We start from the raw sequence: 24,706 nt of genomic DNA on the forward strand, positions 1-24,706 counted from the left end.
TGTTTAAAGGCCAGTATGTATACATGTCTATGGTCAGTGGTGTCCCAGCTTTAGAGAAGTCATTTTGAAAGTTTATATGGAAATTATATTATACATGTTTCAACTATGCCGAAGTGATGATTTCAACAAGGTGAAACCTATGAGAAAGACATTCAGGGATACATTCAGGTTTGCAGCAGATTTAATTTCTGAAAGTATGAATGAGCTTATACAGTATTTGAGTTCGCATTCTGCTTTAGATGATGCCTTAAATTGCAAATCAATTAAGCCTTGAAATTGCAGCTTTTTAGCCCCTAAGATAATTGGTTTTGAAATGGTTTTATAAACAAGTTGCACACAAAAAGGACTTTTAAGGATTCTTTCCTTTATGCCAAATCAGTTCGACATTCTACCTGCAAATACATTTATAAATATCATCTTTATCCTTGCCTGACCTGCTGAAAATAATAGCACAGAGATGCTTTTATAACCTGAACTGTGGTTGGCGAAGCTATAACATTTAAAGCTACAACCTCTGGCTATGACCTTTAATGATGACCCTTCAGCTGCCGGGGGCCGGGGACTTGGACAATCTGACAATATGAAGGTGATGAGGGGGAGGAGGAGCAGGAGGAGAGTGCAGCAGCCAGGAGGGTGAAGCAACCTTTGGTTTAGGAAATGTCAATACAGGGTGATGGAACAGTACCTGCAGACTTCCAACAGTGGAGTAGGCTGCGTAGGAGAAGCGCTGTTTCGGGAGGTCACTGGGTCCACGCTGGTCGCAGGGGATGCCGTTTGGTAGGAAACACTGGTGACTAGACCTGTCAGTGATGGTGTTGGGTGTGGAACCGGGCAGGCTAAGCAGAACGGTGTGATTGGAAAGACGGACATCCGTCAAACCGAGTCCCACCCACTGCCTGTAGAGGTACCTGGCTCGGGCCTCCTCGCTGTCATCCGATAGACTTGAGAAAGACCTGGAAAACAACAACAATAAAAAAACTAGGTACAAATATGGACTTTTATTGTTGAATTTCTCCAAATTGGTACAGTAAAAATGCTTGATATTAAGTATGTTTGTAGTCTCATATGTGTAAAAGTCAAATATACAATCAGTAGCCAGGAAACACTGAGCAATATGTTTGTACAGTACCTCAAATATGGTCAAATATGCAATCTCTGGAGGCATAAATATGAGGCTTTTATTTTGGCATTTCTCCACACTGGTGCAGTAAAGATACTTGATATAAAGTGTTTTTTATTCATCAGGGGCATAACACTTTAATGTAACATATTTTAATTATAGCTTACGGCTCTAAATACCTTTATTTTGAAAACCGGAAGTAAATACGCTGTTTCTCCGCATTTACCATAATGCTGAGAATACTTGTACACTCTAAATTTAAGTGCGGCTGATTTGACCACGGAGATCGGACTCACGGCTGGATTGACCGCAGTCTACTGGCCTACTGTTTCTTCTACACAGCACCGTCCTGTTAATGACAACATCCGGTCTCAGAATATGAAAAAACAGGCCTTTTTTCTGTTTCTGTTTTCTAGTGATTTTATTTTTTGTTATATGAAATAGAAAATGAAAATCAAATCATTTTTGAAATTTCGCTCATCCCTTTTTGACGATGAAAAAGAAAAACGCCTTGTATTTCAATTTCAATTTTTGCATTTTAAAACGAAAATCAAATAACCACTCGTTTTCTGTTTTTTAATACCCGTTACTGAAAGGAAAATCCAATGACCAAAAGATACACGGACCGTCAACCTACAAGCTTCTCTACCCTGTTATATTTTACAGATACGATGAAGTTGTAGAAAAGGCCCCAAAGTTGGGACATATTATGTTTAGTGTGTGATTTCATAGATGTAGGGTTGGTCAGCTCATATAAGAGCGCCCCCCTGCTGGTTATATAGCGTAACTGACGGTACTTGGTCAGAGAGGTGTGTGCTCCGGTGAGACGGCAGTGAGGGATTCACGGTTCAATTAACAATTAACGCCATGGCAAGTGGTCTGTGCGTGGATGGAAAGTATTATATTGTTGATGTACTGTGTTTACGTTGCTGCAGCTATAGTTTATTTCTGTTGTTCTGATGTGTAGCTGTCACACTTGCCATGTGGTCACTGTTTGAGCTAGTTGTAGCATTTAGCTCACCTGCCTCTGATCGAGTGTACGTCACGTCACGTGTTACGTTATTGTTATCGCTCCGACTCGCTAGTGTAATGCTTACAGTGAGTGTTACTTAAATATTACCATGTGATGTTGTTTATATGTGTGTTAATATGCTAGTAAGGCAGGTGAAGAGTGTTTCAGGACTGTTATTGTGGGGATGTAGTAGTTTCAGTACTCCTTTATTATGTTTATTAGTGATTAAGAGCTTTATTCTTATTCATTTGTGTATTTGTTATTGTTCTTTTGCTATAGAAAAACCACATGACCTCATTGCCAGCAAGAGGATATTAAACCACCTGCACTATCCATCACCTGCTTCTTCATTGTGGACCTCTGAGCATTAATTAGCCTTAAGTTGGTGTTCTGGCCGGCACCCCGGTGTGAACTCAGTGATAGCCCCTGCACTAACGCCATATACAGTAACATCCCAGTGTCTTCACTACAGAAGTTCATAACCATGACAGCTTTATTCACATCACACAAGGTTTTCAATTAAAGACCACATGACATTCTCAAAAAATAATGTTCTTTAAAATGGAACACGTTAAAAGATTTCTTCAAAGACTGAAATGTAGAAAAATCTATTTTAGCACTTAGAATAATGGCAATGATTCCCCTAATTGGTCTTCATAACAGTTAAAATAGCTTTACTTTCTAGAGCTTAGTGAGCGTTACAGTTCCACTCCTTCCTCACACACACTCAACCCCTCACACACACACTCAACCCCACACACACACACACACACACACACACACACACACACTCAACCCCTCACAGGAGCTGTCAGTCTCTGTCATTCCTGTTTTCCTAATTGCATGAAAGACAGGTCAATATATTTTGATCCAGACCTTATTTGAGTCTCCTCTGCTGGTTTGTTTGGTTCTTGATGTTTACTCTCTTTATTGTTTGACTGTGAGAGGACTGGACTCAAAAGTTCAGCAATAAAGACGTTTCCTGAATGGTATTTTAGCCTTTTGGCGAAAAAAATAAAAAACATAAATGCACCGTCTAGCACGGAACAATACCTGGGCCTGAGAAGATAAGATATCTCAATAAAAAATGTGCTCTCAAATATACAGTTTATGCAATTTTCTTTGACAAAAGAAAACAAAAAACCCAATTGTGCTTTTAAGATGTCACTATTTGGGGCCATAAAAGCAAGTAATAGGAAAATAGGCATTTTATTTCTCAGGTGTGAGTTCATTTTTAAAACATTTATGGAGGCACAGTCATGAAAGGTCTTAGTATTTGAATTTCCATTTATGCATAATCTGTCTCTTTCATTCTTTGGGGCTGGATCCCTTTTTCTATTCCTGGATTTCTTGATTTTTAATTTTAAAGAAATGACAATCCTGATAATACTCTGTTTACACTTCAATGTAGTGAGATGAAACAATTTATAGCAATCTTAAATTTTTAATAATTAAAATTCAACATGAGACATGAGAACGTTCCATTATTTTGACTTGGGAACATTCAGGCATTATTCCAAGATGGTTACCCCCACTGCTGGCCTTGTAGTCACCAAACTAAGCATATTGTTGCATAAATTGGCTTATTTTGCTGTGTTACATATTTTGCGGTGTTGGGGAAACCTCATGTGTATTATATAGCTTTACAAATGATATAGTTCATACTATATTAGCTGAAATAATTGTGTTCATGTTAATATTGTTATTATTATTATTGCTTTTTTAAAAACATGTTTTATTTAAAGATTTATTTGTGAAATGTCTGTATTTGACGACATGGGAATGAGAACGGGCTTTGAAGTGTGTAGGAGAACCTAGTGGTGGTTCAATATGGCCTCCTCCAATATATCCTCATAAATCTTACCTTAAAACAATTACCATTGCTGATGAAAATCTATCTGACGTGCCTCAGACTAGGTACTGTATTAAAGTTTTATTCACGTTATGTTTGGTCATATTCTCCATCTATCTTCCTCACTCTGTGGCTTATTCAACATATCCTGTGTTTACCAGGGAGTTAGCAACTAGAGGCAAGCAAGGAAATGCAGTTAGAAGAATAAAATTACAGATCTCTCTGCCTTTAAACATTTAGGATAATGCAAGTACAAAACTTAACAAAAATATATAACAACGCTTTAACATTATTTTTAGATATTTTAATGTGGAAATGATCCATATAATAGTTTTAAGTGTCTTGAGTATCACCATAATCTTTTTTAGGTGTCTATCTGCACGTGCATGGTAAAAATGTGTGTAGTGTAAAGTATTTGTTTCTGTGTGTGGTGTGAGTATGTGCATGTGTGTGTGTGATAGCTATATCAGTCTCAGCAACAGATGGCTCAAATACACAATTCTGCTATTCTCTAGTCAGCAGGCCACGTCTCATAGCTCGCCAGGAGCAGCAGCAGGAGGCTGTGTGTGTGCTGCTGTGTTTTCATGCGTGAGCGTGAGTGTGTGCATTTCCGTATGTGTCTCCTCACAGAGACCTTCATCTATAAGCCAAGCTGTTGGAAGGACTCCCTGCGGTTTGGGACTCAGGCCCAGTTCTGACGACACCTCGTGTCTCAAGGGACTTTGAGTGTGTTCTCTGTTTGCGTGTGTGTTGATCGGCATGGCTGTGAGTTAATGCGCATGGATGTATGTTTCTCTGTCTTTTTTGATGGACATGTGACCTTGATGTTAGGCAGTCGTGTAACAAAAAACCCACGCACTGCAATACTGGTGGTATTCAAAGCTTAACTACAACAATGTAAAAATAAATTAATAAATAAATTATTTACAAAGTACACTAAAAAGACAAGATTTCAAACATTCTGATTTTTTCAGAAGTGACAGAAAATAGAAAAACTCCTTTAAAATGGCACTGATCAGTACTTTTAATGGATTAAATGACTGTGTGTAATATGAAGGGATTTACTTGTAGAGACAAATCCACAGTTAATCATCAAGCACTTGTAACCCACTACTGGGTAAGTACACCTTACTCTAAGTTTGGGAGGAACTTTGAGTTTCAAGTGTAATAACCATAAACACAACACAAGTGAATTTAGTGAAGCTTTTAGTGAAGCTTATGAATAGCAAAGCAGTTTAACTTACATTACTTTCACATTAATATGGAAAATAAAAACTGGGCCCGTTCAACCACAAATATAAAATAAATTGTCCTTAGTGCTGAGTTCAGATCAGGTGAGGGTTTGATCTGATAGAGTCTGAGAACTCAGAGTGCACTCTTTAAGGGTTTGTGTGTTCGATCTAGCTGGGACCAGTCAGAGTGACTGGCACGATCCTACCACAAGGCAGAGTCATCCAGCGGTTTCAGTGGCAATGTAGATCCGGGTTCCTGGTAATCCAGCTGGGTGGCTCGCCATCTACTGGGATCTGTTCACTGGATCTTCTCACTCACACAAAAGACCTGACCTGCATTTCCAAACAGGCTTATAGTCTCTGTTCTGCTTTCCTTATATTTCATCTTATGTTTCCTTTATGCTGTACAACATCATACCAGATCATGACAATATCAGGTTAAACACTGACTAAGTGCCAATCACTCAATTATCTGGCAACATGAGAAGTAAGTCATTAAAAACTGCACACTAACTCCTTTAGTAACATGGGGAATATTACTATGAAATGAACACTTTAAGCATCAAAATGTTTCCCTTTAAACATTTAACATAAACCACAGAAAATACTAAAGGTAGCTTTACATGGAGCAAACCTAGTTACTGGAATTAACTTAGTAACTAACACACAGCTAGCAGACAAACCTGAGAAGCTATCTTACCGAGGGATGTGAACTGCAGCTAACTAGGATGAATCTCATGGATGTGGCAGGAAGCCTGTTTCACTTTCTCAACTCTAATGAAGCTCAACGTTATTCCATGGAACATCTACCTAATGTTCAATCTTGAGGCTTTCAGGCTCTCTCTCTCTGGGTCACATACACCTCTTCCTGCTCGCCAAAACACACCCCAAAACGTCCTGTCAGTCATAGCGAGGGGCGGGAAAACTAGGTTATTACAACCACGGTAACAGAAATAATCGGATTAACTTAAAACCTAAATCAATTGTTTGATTGTTTATAACTGTATTCATTTCTATTTTAGACCTTTTTTTTGCAGCTGGGTTACACACTCATTTTCTTAGCTCTTTTGAGCATTTTAGCATATTTCAGCTAATTTTTTGTGAAAGACAAAATATGTCATAAGCATAAATAAATACATGTACAATGAAAAATGAAAAGATTTTGGTAAAGGAAAATAGCCATTTCTGTAGTTTTAGATTTGTTTGTGTGTTTCTAAATGTCTTCTGTGGAATTGGTAGAGGTGTAAAAAAAAAACTACAAGTGAGGAAGATGTTGATCAAACATAGTCTGTACACACACACTAGAAGGGGTTTAATAAGTGGCCACAAGGTAATACACCTGTGTGTGGATCATGTTTGTCTTCAGTATTTGTACTTCACTTTTGCTGGTAGTCTTGTGGACATTATTGTTATTCTTTTTTTCACTCTACTCCATCACAAGTTCTTGTTGTTGGCTTACTATGGGCTGTGTCCAACCAATTATGTGGAGTAAAGCACACAGATCTCCATGGGAAAAAGAGATTTATTCCATTTTTGAGGAGGTGGATATGTTGCATAATTACAGCATGAAATATCATGTAATGTTAACTCAAAAAAAAAAAAAAGAAGCTGAAATTGAAGTAAAATGGTTTGAACATGTTTTGCCAAAGCCAAAGTTAAGGGCATACTCCCAAAAAATAAAAATAAAAAATCTAACAGAATTTTGGCCATGAATTATATGTTGCATTATGTTTATCGAGAAGTCAAAGATCTTAGGTTGCACAGTTGACAGCTGGTATTCTTCCTCTGGCCATTGAGGTTGGTTGATTCAAAAAATAATCTGGAGGATAGCAGATTGTGCGAGTGGAAAGTCAGTCTTATTTTCTTGTACTGCACACATTGTGACGATCTAAGAGAATCAATGTTCCTCAAAACACGCAACAGAACCCTGAAATATTCTGGTGCTAAACAAAAATTGGAATGGATTTTTAATTTTGATGTATTAAAGTTTGTTTTTTCTCAAAGGCCTGGACAGGAGGCAACATTTAATTCTAATTAAATGTGACTCCTGAGCAATATATAGAAAGGCTCTGTGAGTGATTTAGGTTTATTTGATATTTGACAATGTATATGCGGTATCCTGGCTTGATCATATCTTGGGTCTTGTCAGCTCATACGAACTGGGCATAATTGCATGCACGCTACAATAATAAAACTTAATTCATTCATTTATTCATTCCATTTCCATGCCAGCTGTGAGGAGGTGAGGAAGGAGCTGGGGTTTCACTCACTCTAGCCTTTTTTTTGTCATTCTTGAACAACTATTTCTGTCAGTTTTTATGTGAACAGCCAAGCGGAACACCACAAGTGCTTTCCAGGAGAGACTGTCTGACAATGTGCATGGTTATCCCCCCGAGTGAGTGTAGGTGTTATGAACATTGAACACTTGATTTCTGCCTTGGTTGGTCAACACATTGTACAAACTGTGACTCACTGATCAACTACACTCCGTCCCTTGTTATGTTTGTTAAGATTAATATAGAAAATTAGACCCAGTGGGGTTGCCCAGTGTCTTGAAGAGATCAGCAATAGAAGACTGCAACAGACTGGACATCAGCATTGCATGGTGCCATGAATGGAAATTTTCCTGCTTAGTCTGAGAAATATTGTTGAAGTTTTATAAATCCTGAAGAAAAGCCAAAAGGATAAGGATGTAGGACAAGATCAAAGCCATCCTGGAAAACCCTTCTCACCCCCTTTCACAAAGAGCAGTGGCAGATGGGCAACTCATTCAGCCACCAGCGCCCATTTGTACCTGCTGCCATCAGACTGTACAACCACAGTGAAGACCACAGTCTATGACAACAAACACACACACACTTCTTCACAGCGTTTGGTCACCACAGACAGTCATGCCATTCTCTATTGTCTCTCTACTGAACTGTCGGGCTGACGCTATTATTCACTATATTTTAGACAGTGTGCAGACTATATCATGGCTATCGTGGGAGCTCACTTTTTCAACAATCGCGGAAGTTTGGACTGAACGTGAGGCACATTATGCTACAGATAGATGAACTGCATAATGGCGATTTGGACTGAGTAGGACTAGAAAAGTTGATTTTACGTACATTTTCTGATCTGAAGTTAATGATATTACGCAGCCATGCTTCAGTAGTGATGGCAAGAATAGCAGTTATTTTTATTAAAGTGAATTACTGATGAGTCACCCTCATGCACAAATCACACATCAATAGTAGCCTAAGTAGACACATAATCCATGATAATGAAGATATATAAAAAAGAAATGCATGGCAAAAATAGTATATTGTAAATCTTCTAGAGACCCCCCAGATTTTCACAAATCTGAATAGAGCCTGGCCTCCCTACCCATACCATATTATATTTGCCAGACTTTTCTATTCTATGTTTGTGTTATATTGCTGTAATATACTCTACATTGTGTTTACTATAGACCATGTTATACTACCGTATGTCATATTTCTGTATTATACTTCTACTACACTGTAAAATCCAATAGAGAAATGTACGTTCTCATAGTGCAAAAAGTATATCGTCGCCGACAGGAAAGGAGGCGAAGACTGCAAGCAATCCTGCGAGACTTCGTTTCTGGAGAGACCAGTAAGGTAATTGTTACCATTACAATGACTGATAGGGAAAGAGGGCAGGAAAAGATGATAAAGACATCAGATAATATGTCCCGTCTGGACAAACTGGTGAGGAAGGGCTCTGTGTTGGGCAAAGAGCTGGACAGACGGACATCTGTGGCAGAGCAAAGGGCGCTGAACAGGCTCCTGTCAATCATGGACAATCCACTGCATCCACTGCACAGCACCATCTACAGGCAGAGGAGCAGCTTCAGCGACAGGCTGCTGTCACTGTCCTGTTCCACTGAAAGACTGAGGAGACCTTAGGCCTTTCAAGCACTGGATTTGACCATGCACCTTAGGACACTCACCCAATGCTCGTTATTTAGCTATTTATTCTACTTTATTCTATTAGTTCTTCTAAATTTGACCTCCTCTTGTTATTATTGTTATTATTATTATTATTATTATTATTATTATTATTATTATTATTATTATTATTATCAGTTTGTGGATGCTGCTGGAAACTGTGAATTTCCCCTTGAAGCTGAATAAAGTATCTATCTAATCTAATCTAATCTAATCTGGAGGATTTTCTGGAGTTTCTGGAGCCGACAAGATAGCTGAGCTGTGGAAGCAACATTATTCTGAGCTATTCAATTGCGTTAAAAGTGATCTCTACAAAGTGGGCAATGTTGCCAACAGTGACATAGTGGGAATCACATGTAGGGAGGTGCAACAAGCAATTACACAGCTAGCTGATAATAAAGCAAGTGGCTTAGATCAGATCACTGCAGAGCACCTCAAATTTGCAAGTCCGAGGGCTGCAGCTCTTCTTGCAATCTGCTCTACAGGCTTTATGACTCATGGTCTATTGCCGCACTCCATGTTGTCTGTTACCTTGGTGCCTGTCATCAAGGACAAAGCTGGCAAGGTGGGGAGCTTGGATAACTACAGACCAATTGCTTTAGCCAGTGTGTTATCCAAAGTCCTGGAAAGAATTTTATTAGATAGACTAAGTTTTTATATTGATACTACAGACAACCAGTTTGGCTTCAAGGCTAAGCATGGTACTGATCTATGTATCTATGCCCTGAAGGAAGTGGTGGAAATGTATAGAAGACAGAATTCTTCAGTTTTAATTTGCTATATTGATGCATCAAAGGCTTTTGACAGAGTCAATCATTTGAAGTTGTTTTCAAAGCTCAGCCAAAGAGGTGTGCCCAATAGCATAATTAGGATCCTGGCATATTGGTATGCTAACCAGAGCATGCAGGTCAAGTGGGGGAATGCAGTGTCTACACCATTTGGCGCGGGTAATGGGGTTCGTCAGGGGGGGTTACTCTCACCTGCCCTTTTTAATATTTATATGAATGATTTATCTGACCAACTAAGAGCCAGTAAAACAGGATGCATGGTTGGCAACACCCTGGTAAACCACCTTATGTATGCTGATGATTTAGCTATCTTTTCTCCTAGCAGTGCTGGGTTTCAAGAGATGCTGAACATATGTACTGAGTATGGTGTCAAATGTGATGTTAAATACAATAGCAAAAAGAGTGTTGTTCTGATCTGTAAAACAAAAGGAGATAAGGATTTAAACTTTCCATCTTTTTACCTGGCAGAGCAAGTTTTAACTGTAGGTAATAAAACTAAATATTTAGGACACATCATCACAGATCAAATGTGTGATGATGATGACATCTATAGGCAGCGCCGCATGTTATATGCACAAGCTAACATGCTGGTTAGGAAATTCCACTGGTGCTCAGATAAAGTTAAGATAAGCTTGTTTAAAGCATATTGTACTCCTCTGTATACTGCCCCCTTATGGACCAAGTTTAAAAAGTCTAGCATCCAGAAGCTCCAGATAGCCTATAATGATGGTTTGCGTATACTGCTTAAAAGACCCAGGTGGAGCAGTGCAAGTGAACTATTTTGTAGGGTAGGAGTCAACACATTCCATGCATTGTTGAGAAACCTAATGCACAAATTTATTTGCAGATTGAATGGTTCATGTAACCTCATCATTATGCTGCTGTCAAACCCTGGTCTTAGTACTGTGCGATACCAGTCATCCATGTGGAAACACTGGTATCATTGCCTTTTTTAATTGTCCTGTTGTTGTTTGTGTATGTGCCGTTGTTTGTATTGGTATGTGTATTTATTGGACTTTGAGTCTGGAAATAAAGTTGATTGATTGATTGATTGATTGATTAATCTAATCTAATATAACAGTCAATGACTGTACATGGGTAATTCAAAACAGTAAAGAGTTGAAAAATAATGAATAATAATAATATAATAAATATAGGCCTATTGTTGAGTTTAGGCCTTAAAGCAATGGAAAGTCATAGGGACAGGCTATGTCTTTTATCCACCCTTTCCCTTATTGTATGACAATTATCAACTAATTGTTTGTTATCTTTTACAGGAATATCTGGGTCCAACCACGATGTCATGCTTGGTGGCAGCATGTATGTGACAACTGGACAGAAAGAGATTGGCTGCTCAATTTTAGAATGAGAAGAACCACCTTCCATATTCTCTGTGACAGTCTTCGTCCAAGGCTGACTCGACAGGATACAACATACCGACAGGCAGTGCCTATGGAGCGGCGTGTGGCTGTATGCTTGTGGAGGCTGGCCACCAATCTCAGGCTATCTCTCACCTCTTTGGATTGTCGAGTGCTTGTGTGTTCACCCAACAAGTTGTTGCTGCCATCAACGACACCCTAAAGCCAGAATACCTACACACACCTTCAGCTGCAGAATTTGAACAAATAGTCGAAGGATTCAACGACAGATGTGGGTTCCCACAGTGTGCTGGAGCTGTGGATGGCACTCACATTGGCATACTGGCACCACCTAACAACCCAGCTGACTACTACAACCGCAAAGGTTTCTACTCTGTACTCCTGCAAGGTGTTGTGGACAACAACATGAAGTTTTGGGATGTCAACATTGGCTGGCCTGGAGAAAAGGAGTGCAGGAGCAACAGTACTCAAGGCTTCCGAAAGCAGTATCTCTGGCCGTACGATGTGTATGACGTCATCTTTTTAAAGCAAATAAGTGACTCTAAAAAACACCCAGCAATGTGTAATTTCTTTGCATCCCCTTTCGAATGCCACATTCAAATTACTAGACAAAAAATGATATCCTGAGAAAAGTGGATTTTGAGGGGTATAGCTCCATAGAGCTCCATTCATTCTGCACTCATCCTGTGAGCGCCCTCATATGGAGCCAGAGTGGAACTGCAACAGTTCAGAAGTAATGATAACTAATTGAATTTTACAGTGTATGTTATATTGCTGTACTATACTAGGCAATACACTCTGTTATAATTCCCTTTATAACACTACTTTACTACTACTTTACTACTTTTCACTTTACTATACTATATCTCATATCTTACTATCACACCATTGTCACTTCACCTGTAATTTTGTCTCCAAATGCTCTTGTAAGATTTCTATTTTGTTTTATTTTAGTTTTGTTTATATCAATTATTTATTTCTCCTACTTTCTTTACTTATCTGTACTAATTTGCATTGTGATGCTGCAACAACCCAATTTCCCTACTGGAGATCAATACATTTTTATCTAATCTTATCTTAAAGTATAATTTCTTGACACCAAAGTAGTTGTAGCTCCTCTAAGTCGAAATGATTCTTCTATTCCTTTTATACATTGCATTTACATTGTATTTTGCATTTGCTACTTTGGGTTTACTTAGACTTCCCAGGTTGGCTGTTTACATCCTTAGACATGTTCTGACAATGTCCTTGAGCAAGACAATGTACCCCTGACCCTGCCATGTCACTTAGAGATGGGATTTATGGCTCTTTGAAGGGAGCCGGAACTTGAGGAGCCGTTCCTTTCAAAGAGCTGTTCAAAAGACTGGCTCATTCTTATATTTATTTATTTTTAAGAAGCTAGCCTGGGGGTAATCACTGGGAGGAATGATAGGGTAAGGTTTGGATCAGAATCACACAAACTTAGACATCCCACCATATCTGAGTTTGAATTATTTTGAAATATTGATTATAATTTCATTTGACATATTATTTTGACAGATGTTACACTTTGCTTTGCCGTTTTCTTCGTCCGAAATGTGCATCCAAATGCTACTACGCTTTCTTTGGCTCATTGTAGCTGCAGTACTGACACTCTGCACTCACGTGAAGGCAGTATGCCACTGTGTCAGACAACTCAGATAACGTCATGCGAAATTTGAATGTCAAATTAGCACCCCACGTGTACTCTGCTGCGCTCCTCCCCTTGTTGTGCAGGCTCTCCCTATCAGTGGAGTAGCAAAGGAGGAGCTTGGGTGTGCATGCTGTGTGTATGACAGCGATTTAACAAAAACACAGCTCTCAACTGCGACTCGGTTCCCATCGTTCATGTTAAAGAGCCGTTCAATAGACTCGGTTCCTCCGTGAACGTCACAACTCGAGTGTCACTGCAAATAGCTGTTAAGCAGACCTTTACACGTAACTCACACTTGACCCTTTGTTTAGCTGCTCCCCCCATAGTTACTGCTGCTTTCCAATATATGTAATTTCCAGTAAGTACACTGACAGATTTGCAACTTCAAGTTTGTGGTAGTTTTTGAAACAACGGTTCCTTCATTTCAGACAGACTTAGACATAAACAGGTGTCAGCAACCATTGATTTTGCCAACTAAAGTCACATAACATTTAAACAAACTACAATAACCTCAAATAATTACAAGATAACGCAGCCTAATATTAACTGAAGAAAAATATTGAAATGCTAATATCAAAAAGTATAATTATCAAAGAAATAACAAAACTCAAACAAGGAGAAACCACTGCCTCTCTCTATGATGCAGTCTCAAATGGTGCAGCCCAATTATCTTCCCAACCCCTTTTAGGCATCCCTCAGTCAGCCGGCACTTCCTTTGATGGCCAAGAGACACCTCCAGCAGCAACACCCAGGAACTGGTAACTCAAAGAAAACTAAATTAATGGGTAACACTTTATAATGAGTACACACTATTAAGCATTAGTTAAGCATGAATAAATACTGAATTCATCATTTATAACGCATGAATACACATTAGTATGTAGTTTATAAACACAGTTAAACATGTTTTATTCATCATTGATAAGCACATTAGTTATGGATTAGTAAATACTGAATTCATCATTTATAAAGCATGATTCTGCTGTAAATAGTCATTACTATGTGGTTTATAATCACAGTTATAAATGTTTTACTCTTCATTGTACTGTACATTTCTGCATACACTTGCACATCCACTATTCAGACATGTATTAATGATTAGTGACTGTGTTAGAAGATGTTCTATAAAACTCACAACAAATTCATTTTCTAATGATGGCCTATAAACAGTGATTAATGCAGGAATTCACAGTTACAAAGCACTTACTACTCGTTAATTAAGTATTTTGCACAAGCTTATCTAAAGTGAGCACTATCTATGGCTTATTAAGGATTTACAAATGAGATATAAAGGCTGACAATGCCTCGAGACTCACAAAATGTTCAGTTATCTTAACAGACGAAGGAGAGACACAACACAAAGGGATATAGAACATATTGTATTGATATTTACTGCAACTTCCCAACATATTGTATGAAGATGAACAAGGGTGGTTTATGAACACATGCTATTGTTGTGATCTTATCTGTTTGGGACGTGTACGTTGAGCTATTTCCTATTCAGCCAGGATGCTCAGACTGGACTAGGTCAAGCCTCGCTTTTTCAGTTATCCTTGATTTTTTAAATTCTGCTTTTATGAAATAGCCTTCAGGTAAAACGTCACCAGTTGATATTTCATGTATTTGACATGGAAATAAAGGGACACAGTATGCTGCAAGGCAGCTAATTAGCCCTGGAAAAATTTAGACAATATTCCTTTCTAACAAAACACTATTCAGATGTTTACTATAGAAATAAATATAAAAGTTATTTTTTGAGAGAGCAGTATGGGGCAGCTCAAATTACCCTAAACTAGTAGCATTGTGTTCCATCAGATCCCAGACACCGGATGTGTCAGTCCCAAACAGTGTTTTAGCTAAAAAACCCTACAAGCTCATATAATAATGTAGTTAATGTTATGCTTCCCCTTAGCCTTGGAGGTAAGGCTATGTTATTGCTATAACTAGCTATCCAGTCATGCCAGCTTACATTAGAGCTGACAAAGATACTGTTAAGTGGCATCTCCAATGGGCTGCAAAGTGTGTAGGAGGAACTATGGTGGCCACAAAACTCCCTATCTAGAGCTGGTGTTTGGCTTGTCTGTTCTGGGCTACTGTAGAAACAGGCTGGTTCAACATGGTGGACTCCATGGAAGGTAACTTGCAGCATCTATAAAATTGGCTCATTCTAATACACTAATATTATACACTAATGAAAATATATCTATGAATATTATATTCCATTTCTGTCATTAAATCCTCCTAAATGTTACACACTAGACCTTTAAAGGTTGAGTATCACTTTATGTAGTTCCATGAACAGTGCCTCACCATGTGGAGAAATCCAAAGCTTGACCGGTTGGCAGTGCCCAGTCAGGGTTGCTGAGTTTTGATTGGACAATAACTATTTGAGGGAGGGGTTTTGAAGTATCAATTAGTCTGTATTTGAATTATTGTAACAGCTTGTATGTTCACTGACAACAGAGCAAATGTGTGCTCAGTCTGTGGTGTTGAGGTGTTTGCTTTCCATTCCTATTTGTTTATTATTTATTGTGTGGTGAAGATTTCCCACAAGTGTGGAAATCTGACACCTGAATTTGTCAGGACAAACAGGGAGAATGTATGATGTCTCCATTCTTCTGAAGGACACTGGTCACTCAGCACTGTGGGCCGGTGCCATTTTGTGATTTAGTTTATTAAAACTTTAATGGATCCACGTTTCAGACTCCACTAAACCTGTCATTTTAGAAGGTTACCCTCCCATCAATATGATGTGGAGATGTATCCTGTTTTAAGGCAGATGGCTGTCCTTCATGACATTTGCTTCCAGCTAAGAAGGTCGAGCATGGATATCATGTACATCATCTGTATTTATTTAGGGGGAATTACTCCTAAAAGAAGTAAATCTTCAAATAAACAAGTAAATCTATGTTATTTCCATGCTGTGTAACCTTTCCCATGCCTGCAGAGATGCTCAGATTGTTTTGAAGTGTTAACAGGCTGCATTTGAAGCCCCACGACTGTTTTTATCTGATTGAATCCTCTCCTCTGAAGCCTCTCTATACCCCATAGAGAACGATGAAAAACTGTTTATCCACACTTCAGCCAGATGCAATTGTCTCATAAAAGTTTTTTTTTCCCCGTTTCATATCTTGTCTCTTTGGCATCTAAGCTTTAATTAATTCTTTATTCTCAATATCTCTGACAAATGGGGCGAGGAAAAGAGATGTCCCTTCATCGTGATATGAAACAACAGTTCAAAGTCTGGCCCCTAGCTCCCAAGCTTAAATTTCTGCGCAATTCAAAAGCTTTTGTATTATTAAAGTTGGAAAATGGAAATGTTGCTTCAAAAACAAGTATTTAGCATCATTGCACCATCTTGTTTCGAAGACAAAAGAGAAATTAACTTTGGCAAAGCACATTTCTACTAGTCCAGAAAAATTCCACTTATTTTTCTTTGTTCAGCAACACTTTTACTCTTTATGCTTGTTATAATGATAATGTAAGCAAGCAGATAAATCACATGTTCTGCTCATGCAGAGTGGATCTAATTGCCTTAGTGGGAGCTTTGTGTGCTGTCTTTAGCCAAGCCGACTTGGAATATGAGTCGCTGTTGCCTCTGCTGGCAGCTGCTGAGGATAAAATATTCCTGTAGCACACAATCATTTTAATAGCTCATCCATTTGTTCAGGAGACAATTGATTTTCTCTGTTTCCATACACGTTAGTCACATTTGATTTCTCTCATCCCATTTGCATTTGTCACATTTTAAGAGCGTGGCGCCAGTGCTCGGGCTCCATGATAGGAAATCTTTATTCAGGTGCCAGGGCTGGTGTTAAGGTGGAATCTAAGTGATGATGGAGGCTGCCAATAAAGAAGATTCAACACATCACTGGCTTTTCTATGCAGTGCTATATAGTATAACTCAGAAGGGAGGAATTTGAACAGTCCATCAGTTCAATCACTGATACAAGGGCAGGAGTTGATTCTGGTGCAGTGTTGCTCAAGATGGACACCAAAGTACAACTAAAGTATTCTCAGTATTACTAGTTGACGGACCAGTAATCATTCAACCTATATTCAGTTAATGTTAATTGAACAATTTCGGTATGGTTTGTTTGGAATGAAACACACAATGGCAGCCACCTGGTATTACAGCCAAGTCTCAAGCCAAAGTAAGTGTATAACAGACCCGCCAAGTCAAGAATGACTGCAAGGAATAGTATAGTGCACACACAATCCGCATCCACAACAGCAAAAGCAGACAAGCACACAGTAGCTCTAAATGTAAAATCAGGCATTGGTCTGTCTTTGATAATGTCCTTTTAAACAGCTATTTATTTAATTTAAGCTACTGTTGTAAGGATGGACCTCCCAAAGCATTTGCATAGTGAAGTGCATAGCTGGTATACTGTGTGTCCAATAGACGGTTTAATTTGTCTTACTACTTGCGTTTTTGGCTTGTGTATCTGTAGGTATGGTTTAACATTAATGCTGCAGTTTTGGGAGTGCCAGAGGTTATGTTGGCATGCCCACTATCAGGTTTAATTTTTCCCCCCATTTATTGGCATTGGTGCCACATTAAACACCAGTGACTCAGTAGCTGCCTATTTTTGCACATATATTATACCTACTGCACCTGATTTTCTCTGTGCCCACCCATAATATGATTTCTGACTACTCAGTTTCCCTTTAATATATTAAATATATCAGGCTACATACAATAACATCATAATAAATAGTAAGTCACTGTATAAACCACCAAATAGTATTTTTGCAAGAAGAAATAATTTTGTTCCTCTCCTCTGGCTCTTCTTTTAAATAGTCAATGTCTAATAATGGCTTAGCATCTATATGGTTTACTCATACCGACATTACAACAGGGCACTATCTTTCTCCTGTGTGAAACCGTGTTTGATTTCTTAAGCGTGTGTGTGTTGTCGAGGATAGTATGGCAACCGTGAGTCTAACACAGCAGTGATAAATGAAGACAGAGTTCAGAGACACACTGACTTTGAATAAAGCAGCAGTCAAAGAACTGTTTCTTACTGAATGTAAAACAGGTCCAGTGGTGCCGCACCCCAGCAACACTGCTGAGCAGCGATGTGCGCACACACGCACACACACACACACAGACACACACACACACACACACACACACACTGTGCAATTAACCTTCGACACCCTCCTGAACAAAATATTACATTTTGCTCTCTGAGTCCTGGTAATAAGGGCAGTCAGGAGATGAGAAACGGGGATTTTTAAACAAAAGAAAAATAGCCACTTACAGCCAGTATGATCCTGGTTTGTACAAATCTAATGTTATGTTAGGACCCTGACCAACAAATGAATTTAACCCCTCCCTTTGCTTTTCATTAAACCCATTTTTGTGGGGTAATGAAATTCTGTGAACTCAGAGATAGCCCCAAAATATCTTAGTCAGGAACACATGCCATCAAATTAAATTATTACATCCAAATTAAAGGACAATTGTACTGTTTTGAAGAAAGATATGACAGAATGATTGAATAGCAGGAAACACAGGTGTCTGTGCTATAGCTTTTTCTGTAAGCCATTCGAAAAGACCTTCTCCACAGGAAACAGTAGGGTAAACCCAGGTGTTACCAATGTTACTAATTAAGCTTCCGTTCAATTCAGGTCACACAGTCTGTGTGCTGCTATTGTGCACGTTGGCTCACCAGACAGGCTTTGCTACACTAAATGGACCAGAACCTTTATTAGTATCATTAGTAACACCTGTGATTACTCTACCATTTCATGTCAAAATGGCTGCAGCGCACTACAGTAGTGCGCACTACAGCTTTATTAATGCTGTTACTCACACCTGTGCATCTCCTGCTATGACATGCCAAAGTGTTTGATGTTTAAAGGTCTATACAGAATGAATACCTTAAGTTCAGCAGGGATTGTTAACAAAATGCTCTTTGCTCAAATTGCTCACGAAGTTTAAAAGCCGCCTAAACTGTAAAATTAGACAAAAAAAAAAGAAAAATCCTACACCTGCGAGCTTGATGCTGCCAAAGGTACATCCATGCTATCTCTCAAAGTGTAAATTCATGCTAAATACAGCTAATATAACTGAGGAGCTGATAGAAAAAACCTGTCTCCCCTCCTAAAAGGAGACCAATAGACCAAAAGTTGATTTAAATGTTCAAGCAGCCCCTATTACCTGAAAATCAAATATTCAACTGAACAAAGAGTAAATCCCTGAAGCACACTGGAATGAGTTTCATGATATTTGAGTTTGCAGTAAAAGTTTTGCCTTCTAAAAACACATGGCAAATAAATTATCAGGTTATTGGAAAATATATCCCAATGTCTTCTATTCTTTATTATTGCTGTAATTAATATGATACCCATCCAACGAATACACTCTTCATTGACCTTTTCCAAATACATTACAAGTGTACAAATGTGCTCTTTTTAACTGTGACTGATGAGTACTACATCTAAATACCAGTGTTAATTTTGGCAGCTGTTTAAAATTAATTCTTTTGACAGTGCTTGCCCATTTTAGTCCAATTTTAGTCATTTTTATCCAAGTTATCCATAGTTTTAGTCGACAACAACACAAAATGTTTTAGTTGACAAAAGTAATTTCATTTAGTCAACTTTTAGTCAAAATGTTAAGCTCGAAAGCTTTGAAGCTTTTTTTGCCAAGAAAAACTTGGCTAAGGAACCTAGTTAGTTTGCAAATTTTTCACAAGTTGACATAGCCGACTGCCCAGTAACATTAAGACTTACACTTCATTAACTTTCTGTAGAATTTAACAGCATCATGCGCCACATCAAGTGTGTCTTCAGATTGCTTGTATTATTCCCTCCAAATTTGAAGCCACAGGGCATATCCCCGTCTCCTATTACTACAGTCCATTGTGTTTTCCTTTCTGCCAAATTATAAATAAAGTGTGTCAATAGATAGACCCTTTTTTTCTGACAAAATCGTTTTTTGCGTTGAAGCCATCATGTTTTTGTCATTTACAACATGACATGTCGATCAATGACAGGGTGGCATTGTTCTTACAGAGTACACGCACAACGGGGGCAAATATCATGCAGCCCACCACTACTATTTTAGTTCCCTCTCATTAAAACATACAATTCAAAAATCTATTTCTAGTTCTTCAACGTCTTGTCTTAGTCATGGAAAAATAATTTTCGTCATAGTTTTCGTTAACAAAATGAACACTGTATCTGTATACCAGATAAAAATGACATGCCCCCGTTATATTTCCCAACTTCATTGGCTGACATGAATTGCCGGAGAAAAACGGGTTGTCATACAATAGATTAATGGCTGTGGATTATAAACCGCACTGGGTTTTATCCTCCAAATTTAAGGAATGATTTTTCAGTCACATGTAGAGATGGGAGTGGGACAAGTGAGGACAAGGTTTTGTTGATCGAGGCAGCCTAAAAAATTGGGACTGCATTTAGTCTGTGTGTCCTTGAATTAGAAAAAAACAGGTATATTTGTAGTATGTGTGTTCATCAGAGATAATCATGTAGGAGTGTCTATGTATGTTCCCTGGGTCCTAAGTTCCTATGAACCTTAGAACTGGGCAACAGAGGATCCTTCGTCAAATTCCATTATGTACCCACCCTCATCCTTTCCTCACCTGTACACTCTCCTGCATTTTCCTCTGTATATTCTCCTGTTCTGCACACTGTTGCTCATCCCCTCATTAGCCCTGTGAGTTTCTGTCTGTCTCCTCAGCGTGCACCTCATCCTCTATTTAGTCTGTGTGTATATTAAAAGAAAAAGAAAAAGGCAATTTCCCCATTTCATTTGTCACAATTGTCTTGCCTGCTTTAGCATTCCTGCCATGTCTTGTCTAACCTGTTCACCTTCCCATTTGCAGGACAATTACCTTGGTTATGGTTTGTTGGGTGCTGCCAGTCTGTTGACACCTACAAACTTTAAAGAAACAAAAGTAATGCGGACATAGTTGTGTGAGGTGCCAACAGGAAAAGCTAATATAAATTACAAAATTAAAGGTGGTCACATAGAGACATTGGTATTATTGTGTCACCAATAAGTCTTTTAATAATAGCTGTCATGTCTGCTAAGGTGCCTGCCTTTGGGCCCAATTTGTGTACTTACACATATACAGTAGATTGTACCTGTCCTGGGTATAATAATAGCATATGGCAGATTTCTCCATAAATGCTGACACCGCCTGAGGGGGTTTGGTGTCACATTCAAGGACACTTACACAGAACACACAGTGGCTGCTGGACACAATGTTGGCTTTTTGCCAGAAATAAAAGCTGCAGACATTCAGTTATGGGATAGGTTTTGTAAAATATGAGGCCACCCTGGCTGCTCATGTGGACATTATCTTTGAACAAAAAACTGTGTAAGAGTGAAATTACTTTTCAACTGCAGTGCATTCAAGGTTTATGCTTCAAATGCAAATAGATAATTTGAAGATAGTAATTGATCCTACTGGGTGACACTGCATGCTATATTAAGAAACTGAATTTTTTTTTTTTTTACATACTGTAATTTAAATTATAATGTAAATTACAAATGTATTGAACCTATAGGTTTATACGATCTTGTCAGCATAATACCGTATACAGTTACTGAAGAGGCTGTGCCCTCACACATTAAGCTGAGGTCCTGTCCTTGATCACATCGAATGATCTGATCAAAAGATAAAAGTAATGTGACATAATTTACTCTTAACAACATAACTAATAACATATATGGTATGTTTATAATAGAGCACAGTGTATTGAGAAACTTGCGTGTTAGCCACCTTATTGGTTATCTGGTATCTCTGATTAAGGCGGAAAAAGGACGTTGTGCATTTAATCCAATAGTCTAGGTAATATGTGACAATGATGTTCACTTTTTCATAAACGCATGATTAAACATTTTCAGAAAGGGAGCCAATTTCAGAATCACCTCGCGGCAGCCGTTTTAGAGCGTGGCCTTCCCTTGTTGATACGGATTGCTGTTCCATGTTTCTGATGCCAATAAAACAACTTCAGGCTTAGATTTGATCTTAGCACTGAACTACTGACCATAACATTCAGTACATTTATTTCTGTAAATTATATACACTTTTAGGAGGTAAGCAAAAACATTTCACAGTATATATTGTCTTCAAATACAATTACAATCAATACTATTTTCCTTACTTCGATACTTCTATGTTCAGTTTTTGTTGGTAGTATGTCATAGATTCAAGTCATTTTTGAGCAAAAGGTTGCTTGGAAATGTATTAATCAGTATTTCATGCCTCACGATGTGTAGGTTTAACCTTAAAAAAAAGATCCAATACAATGCTGCGAAGTACAGCTTCAAAAATGATCCTAGAATTGAATCAACAGCTCTTTGATACAGTAAAGACAAAAAATTTGCATTACACGGTTCACAAATGTAATACTTACTGCAAGACATACATTATATTATATGTATATATAAAATGAATGGTGTGATTGACAATGATGCTTCACATGCAGAATAACGTGAGGAGCTGTAATGTGGCACCCTCTCACATTACTGAGATGGTAACTTATTCATTCAAATCTACCTCATTAGGTTTAATCAACTTTGAACATAATGAGGGCCGTATACTAAGGAGTACACTACAAGGAAATAAACACAACCTGTCACCGACCCACATAGCATCCATTCGTTAAGGCAAAGATTTTCATAGGTATGGAAATCTGCTGGGAGAGCTGACTTTGTAACACACATCAAGATCAAATCAAAGCAACTCACACTTGGGTAAGAAGCTCACAAGCAGGTTCACACATACAATGGGAAATGCAGGAAATGTATGATTTGTGCAATGAAATAGAATAACACCCCCACTCTCACAGAATACTGCATTATTATCAATTTGTGGCACTGAATTTCAAGCTGACATACAGTACATGCTCCAACATAAGAGGTATGCCAAGAGAAAGAGTGACTTAAGAATGTTTCTTTGTGGTGTAATGAAATATTTGACACCTAACTGTAATGTAAAAAAACATGGCACTGATAGTGGTATGCATAAAACACCTGGTGTCACAGAAGAGAAGAAAGTAACGGAGGGGTAATTCTATGTGAGGAATTTATAGATACTGCAGTAATTTGTAAACCACAAAAAAGAGAAATCTGAATCATATGTAATAAATCCATTCCTTCAAAATATTTAAACAAAGTGCCTTTACCCTTGTCAGTACTGGGACGCTGTGATACATATAACTGGGACGGTAATGACAACAGTATGGAAGTTTGACATGCTGGCAGCACATTTTGTGTCTAGTTTCATCTACATTGATTCTATCTTGAAAGACATGGGACTGGTATCTCTCTAAGAGTCCCTTGTTTGCCAAAGCAGACCATTTCTTATCAATTACTTAATCCTTTGGATAAAAAAGTTGTTTATTGGGATTTTGCCCCTTTTGGTGCTTTGATTTATCTTTGTTTATATAACCAAGCTGAAGAAAATTGCACAAGGTGAATGTCAAACAACAAAGGGACAATCTTATAATTTCACTTTGAATTTAGATGTTAGGGATATCCACATTTGAATGCCGGAATCAGATATGAGCATGGCTGTAGGACGTACATCCCTGTGACACAGACGGTACGGTACGTGTCTGTTCGGAGTAGTCATGCACTACAGCCTGATCTCGCCCATCCTGGAAGCTTTAGGAGATGGCTCATGTTAACTAAGGTTGATGAAGTGAGGTCAAATAAGGAAAATATACTATATATAAAACTTTTAAATAAATGTGCATGCATTTAATCTTAATATCCGTCACTTATGTTCCTTTATTGATGAAATCAGGTGAATCATTAGGTTGTGAGGCAAAATGATATGTTTGACTGCAGCTTGACAGGACAGCAATATTATCTTAAAAATGGGGATTATTAAAAAGATTACAATTTTAAAATACATCAGATTTTCTTTAAAAAAAAAACACTGAGCAGTGGAAACATTTTAAATGTTAAAAATCTCGGTTTCCTTTTTCTTTTCTAAGGTAACATTTCTCTGTCTTATAGAATACACTTGCATCAGTATTTATTGATATTTCTTTTCTTTATGAGAATAATGTGTAGGTGTTGAGGGTAATCCAAAATTGATTTAATATTGTGATACTTGAATAAGGTTACTGACTAAAATTTTTAACAGGTAATAAGTAACTGTATCGGATTACATTTTTAAGAGTGTAACCTATCACCATAAATTATAGAAATGATGACCAAAACTAAGAAAATAACTGCAAAGTTTAGTAAACCCGAATTATCTCTTAAGATCAAGGCTTAAACATAACATACAACTTATTTCACGGCCTAACGAAAGAAGTGTGCTAGGATATCTTGGTCCTAAAAGTAGCTGTGTCGTGGTGCCTGGAGAACTGGGTATACTCTTAGTAAAAAGTATTTTACTTTTAGGATTATGGATTTAGGATCATTATGAAATTAACATTAGCCACAGAAGAGGTAAACTATTCCTTATTTCCTCCTTGGATAACTATTCTCTCACCTTGCAGGTAGTCTATGCACCAGTAGTTTCTTTTGTGAACTGTCTCCTGGAACAACTGCTTTGCTGCAGGCATATTTTCTTTCCTAGAATTGGATTTAACCAACCCAATGAGTACTAGCCAATCAGAGGTGGAATAGGGGCATGTCATACTTTCACCATGCTAGGGATAAACGTGAGTTGTAGCATACCACTGAATTAAT

At 38.1% G+C, this 24,706-nt stretch overlaps 1 protein-coding gene across 6 annotated transcripts in view; it reads right to left on the minus strand.

Moving 5' to 3' along the window:
- Positions 1-24,706, minus strand: part of LOC127350801 (inactive N-acetylated-alpha-linked acidic dipeptidase-like protein 2) — a 479,274-nt gene that overhangs the window by 238,505 nt on the left and 216,063 nt on the right. For all 6 annotated transcript variants that reach the window (XM_051377800.1, XM_051377799.1, XM_051377804.1 and 3 more), the window contains one exon: positions 686-953. In XM_051377800.1, coding sequence (XP_051233760.1) covers positions 686-953 — 268 coding nt within the window. The remainder of the gene's footprint in view (positions 1-685; positions 954-24,706) is intronic.

Source organism: Dicentrarchus labrax, unplaced genomic scaffold, assembly GCF_905237075.1.
Source record: "Dicentrarchus labrax unplaced genomic scaffold, dlabrax2021, whole genome shotgun sequence".
Taxonomy (NCBI): Eukaryota; Metazoa; Chordata; class Actinopteri; family Moronidae; genus Dicentrarchus; species Dicentrarchus labrax.